The sequence below is a fragment of the Akebia trifoliata genome, unplaced genomic scaffold (assembly GCF_017979445.1).
Source record: "Akebia trifoliata isolate Shusen 1 unplaced genomic scaffold, ASM1797944v1 Contig01398_ERROPOS7289552, whole genome shotgun sequence".
Classification (NCBI taxonomy): Eukaryota; Viridiplantae; Streptophyta; class Magnoliopsida; order Ranunculales; family Lardizabalaceae; genus Akebia; species Akebia trifoliata.
This window is the reverse complement of record NW_028237689.1, coordinates 41,030-45,859: the sequence shown is the minus strand read 5'-3', so window position 1 is coordinate 45,859 and position 4,830 is coordinate 41,030. Positions and strand designations below refer to the sequence as shown.

At 34.0% G+C, this 4,830-nt stretch overlaps 1 protein-coding gene across 2 annotated transcripts; it reads left to right on the top strand.

Moving 5' to 3' along the window:
* Nucleotides 1-587: 587 nt before the first annotated feature.
* TET6 (tetraspanin6) lies at nt 588-3,571 on the top strand. Of its 2 annotated transcripts, XR_015175316.1 has the most exons (4): nt 588-1,213; nt 2,122-2,438; nt 3,251-3,368; nt 3,475-3,571. XR_015175316.1 is itself a non-coding variant. In XM_086431692.1 (3 exons), the coding sequence occupies exons 1-3, from the start codon at nt 722-724 to the stop codon at nt 3,288-3,290; spliced, it is 849 nt and encodes a 282-aa protein (XP_086287818.1). In that variant the 5' UTR covers nt 589-721; the 3' UTR covers nt 3,291-3,571. The 2 variants fall into 2 exon arrangements, 1 of the variants encoding a protein (XP_086287818.1); XM_086431692.1 differs by having other exon boundaries at nt 589-1,213; nt 3,251-3,571.
* Nucleotides 3,572-4,830: the final 1,259 nt, after the last annotated feature.

Below are 4,830 nucleotides of genomic sequence, written 5' to 3'. Positions count from 1 at the left end.
TGTGGAGAACTTAGAAAGAATGGTGAATTTTGTAACAATGTTGATTAGGAGAATCGCTCGGGTTGGAATTTTGAGAAATTTTTTTTTTGAAAAAGATCATAAGGAATATGGACTAAGGTAGTGGAAGCAGATATGAACATACTTTATTAACAGAAGACATGACTTTAAACATACAAATTGAATAGAGTAATTCATTCAAAAGACTTCAAAATCCTATCTTTTGTGATGGCAATGATGATTGTTGATTACAAAAAAAAAAAAAGTTGTACAAAATTTATTTTAAGTAAAAAAAAATATTAATGTGAGTCCCATTTCAAAAAAGTAACTAGTGCTAATCCCTAGTAAAAAGTACTGATCTCTAGAAAACCTTAGTTTGAGGCTCTTGTTTGAGGAATCCCTAAGATTATTCTTTCATCTCAACCGTAGCAAACCTTGTTTGAGGATACAAAATCAAAAAAAGAATGAAACAAACAAAGGTGATGAGAGACAATTTTGAATTTGTGAGGCTTTTGAGAAAAAAAAAAAGAAGATGAAAGAAAAAGTAAAGAAAAGGACTAGTAATGTCGTGTTCTAAGAAACCACCCATACCCATTAAAAAGATAAAGGTAAGTAACACTGCTTTAACAAGAAAAGAAGCAAAACAACATAAAAGAGAAACCTCAAACGCACATAAAATTATTTTTTCTGTAATAGAGAAAAAAAACAGAAGAAGAGAGAACCCATGTATCGATTTAGCAACACAGTTATAGGTTTCTTGAACCTCTTCTCACTTCTAGCATCAATACCCATCATAGGTGCTGGTCTATGGATGGCAAAAAGCAGCACAACTTGTGAAGGATTCCTACAAACACCACTTCTCATCATCGGCTTCATCATTCTTTTAGTTTCTCTTGCCGGTTTCATTGGGGCTTGTTTTAATGTTGCTTGGGCTCTTTGGGTATACTTGGTAGTCATGTTGGTCCTTATAGGGTTATTATTGTCTTTAACCATCTTTGGGTTCGTTGTGACTGGACAAGGTGGTGGTGTTGAGGTGCCCGGACGGGCTTATAAGGAGTATAGGCTCGAAGATTACTCGTCGTGGTTGAAGAGTCGAGTTAAGAACCCTAGTAATTGGAAGACCTTAAGGAGTTGCATATTAGGTTCAAACACTTGCTCCAAGCTTGTTACATGGACTCCTCTTGATTATCTTGAGAAGGACATGTCTCCTATACAGGTTATCTCTATTTCTCTACTATTTAGATTAGAGATTATTTCCTTAATTTTACATGGGATGAATGTTTTGAAAATTAGAGATTACGTCGTCGTCATCATCATCATCATCATTGAATTCTTGTCACAAAAAAATTGGAGTCTATGATTAATCATCATCATTAAATGAATTATGCTATTTCATCTCACTTCTAAGTTATTGCAAATGTGTTGATATCCACTTTTATTACCTCTATTCACCTTGTTTATAGGTTTTCACTTATTTTTTTTTTAGAATCTTCAACTTACACGTTTCTTCTGATTAAAATTATGCTAATATGTGTTTATCTGTAATCTACCTTGAATATATATATTTTTTATTTAATACAACATGCTTACTTGGCAAAAATTGATAATTTATAACACGTTTTCATCTAAGTTTGTGAATTTTCTATTGTGGGTTATTTAGCAAAAAAAAAAAAAAGAATCTAGTTAAATTAAAAAAAAAATTAAATTAAATTAAATTGATAGGTTTCAATTGTATATCATTTTATTTCCAAGGTAGTTTCGAATTTTTTTTTTTTTTTCATTTTGCCCCTTCAAGGGTTAAATATGATCAATATCTTACCTACTTTGCTTGCTTGCTGCCATCACTCACAAATTTTCAATGATAAATTATTATTATATATTTTTAGTATTTTTTAGCTTTCATATTAGAAGGTATTTTAGTCCTCTTAAGGTGGTAACAAATTCTCCTTTCACCTATGCTTTATCTTGCTAACATATTTTCCTTCATGGGTTTCTAGTTGTGGATGGATTAAATTTTTTTTTAATGACAGAAATACCCTTGATATTTTATGGTACTATAATACCCCTTATAGAAACTAAGAAACTCTTGTGATGATGTTGGGGGTACGTCCATGAATGATGCAGTCTGGTTGCTGCAAGCCACCCACTTCATGCAATTACGCGGCGGGAGCGATGGTGGCACAGGACCCCGACTGCTATAAGTGGAACAACGCGGCACCGTACCTATGCTACGAGTGCGACTCGTGCAAGGCAGGTGTGCTGGAGGACATGAGGAGTGATTGGCACAAACTATCGGTCCTTAACGTCGTAGTCCTTGTCTTCCTCATCTCCATTTATTCTATTGGATGTTGCGCCTTCCGTAACAGTAGGAGAACAGAGACCGATCACCCTCACGGCGAGAATCGAATGAGCAAAGTCCGACCAAGATGGGACTATTACTGGTATGTGGTTCCACCATCACCTCCACTCCACCACCCATTGTTTTACTAATAACCCATATGGTTTAAAACTCAACTTGTTGGGTTGACTCGGACACCAATTTTGAATATCAAACTCACTGAGTCAATTCGGTTGGTTGGACAAGTCAACTCAAAAATGCACCGAGTCAGATCGGAAACTAAACTAGGTTATTTGACTACATGTAGTTTAATTGGAGAACAAAATTGATATATTTTTTTAATAATGATTTTTTGATGCCCCCTCTGACACATGCCCCTTGACATGGCATGGGTTAGAATCATAGATTTTTTTTCTTGTGATACACAGCTACACATATTTATGGGGATGTGTAATTGTGTATCCTGAGGGGGTGGGGCGTAAGAAAATCACGACTCTACCTTTTTTTTAACTTGATATATCGAAACATGTGCTGAAAATTGTGAAATTCTCATTTCATAAGTGGCTTATTCATTTTAATTTCGAAAATGGTAAATTATCATTTTTACAAATAAAATATGTTAATTAAAATGTAGAAAAAATTTACTGTCTTATAAAGAAGATTTTTTATTTATTTATGTATAACCATTTATCAAATTTAAAGCTGAGAAAATATTTACTATTTAGGAAATTTCCCTATCTTTATTTACTCAAAACTTAAAAGGTGAACAAACTCTAAAAAAAATGAGATTCAAGCAGACTCCTCTAATTTTACCAAAATAACCCTATCTTTCTCTAAAAAAAATGAAATTGCAAGTCAAGTCATCGACTCAGTCCAAATTTTGAGTCGACTCGCCTTATGTATTGCTCTTTTCAGGTGGAGATGGTGGTACGAAAGAAAAGATCAGCTTTATTAGCTCTCTCTCTCTGAGAGTTCTTTAGCTTTAAATGTGTTGAATTGGAGGTTTGGAAATCATTACTACTGAGGATTCATGGTTAGTTTGAATTTTCTTGTAAAGATATGTTTTTTTTTTTTTGACTTTATTTCAAAGTTCAAGCAAAGAATGTTCTTTACTTCTTTATCTGCCTTTTTTAAATTAGTGCAACTTTTAACACATCAACAAGGATAAGCACCAATCTTCTAAAACTGATTCGAGGCATCTGGAATATGATATCCTTTATTAGAAATTCTCGTCGAGATCTTTCCAATATGATATCTTTTATAAATGATTTCTATGTACACATTTTTATTTTACTTGAAATTAAAATTTACATAAAATTCTAAATGACTTGATTCATTATGACAATCACTAATACAAAAGAATGCATTACTTATGATTGATCCCTGGGTCGTGGCATGTGCTAGAACTATAGATTTTTCTCGGGATACACAATCACATCCGAGGAAAAACTATATGGTTTTAACTCATGTCACGTTAGGGGGGGGGGGGGGATTATTCTTGATCAATTTGTGTGTGTGTGTGTGGATGGGGGGTGATATCACCTCCTATATGTCAAGATAGATGCACGAGCGATTAGGTATCTCATATCCCCTTCTTTGCAGAGAACTTTGTAAGTTCTCATTCACATTATATCTAATTCATCACTAAGGTTGAAAACGAGTAAAATATTTATCCTAAAGATTGAACATGTTGAGTTTAGTCTCACACCGGACATTAATAGTATTGTCTCTCTTCTTATAAACTCCTGGGTCTCCCCACTTATTGCCAATTAGTTTTGAATTGGACACCAAAATTTGTCATGATATCAGAACATATCTTTCTTTCCTCCACATCATCCAGTTCGTATCTCCACGTCCCAGTCTGACCCATACATGCAGGAACGTGTTGAGTTTAGTCCTACATCAGACACAAACTACCTTATCTCTCTCTTTATAAGCTCTTGGGCCTCTCCACTCATCGCCAATTGGTTTTGAGTTAGACCCCCAAATTTATCATGGTATCAGAGCAGACCTTTCTCTCATCCACATCACCCTGTTTGTATCTCTACGTCCCAGTTTGGCCCATACATGCGGGAACTTATTGAGTTTAGTCTTACATCGGACACAAACTATCTTGTCTCTCTCCTTATAAGCTCTTGGACCTCTTCACTCATCGCCAATTGATTTTGAGTTGGACCCCCACAAATTTATCATAACAACATGGATTTCAGGAGAAAAAAAATAAGTAAGGGATTTTGGAAAGATATTGAAGATGAGAGCATTTAGGGTATTTTGTTATTAGTTTCCAAGAAAATTCTAGAGTTAGGGGCATGTCTATATTTTGTCCAAAGAATAAATCGATTCAATTATTGAATCATCAGTTTTTTGCATGTTATTTTTATAAAAATAAATTATGATAATTTAGGATAAAAATATACATATTTTATAGTAAAAGCAAATTGAATCAGGGTTCGGCCAATTTTTTTAAACAATCGTTTGAAGTTCTCGTAAAAAAG

Excerpts from the sequence above, each read along its gene's own strand:
- TET6 (XM_086431692.1), top strand. The coding sequence starts at position 722 with ATGTATCGATTTAGCAACACAGTTATAGGTTTCTTGAACCTCTTCTCA. Across the intron at positions 1,214-2,121 it reads AGGACATGTCTCCTATACAG|TCTGGTTGCTGCAAGCCACC; the intron begins GTTATCTCTATT and ends TGAATGATGCAG. Across the intron at positions 2,439-3,250 it reads CCAAGATGGGACTATTACTG|GTGGAGATGGTGGTACGAAA; the intron begins GTATGTGGTTCC and ends TGCTCTTTTCAG.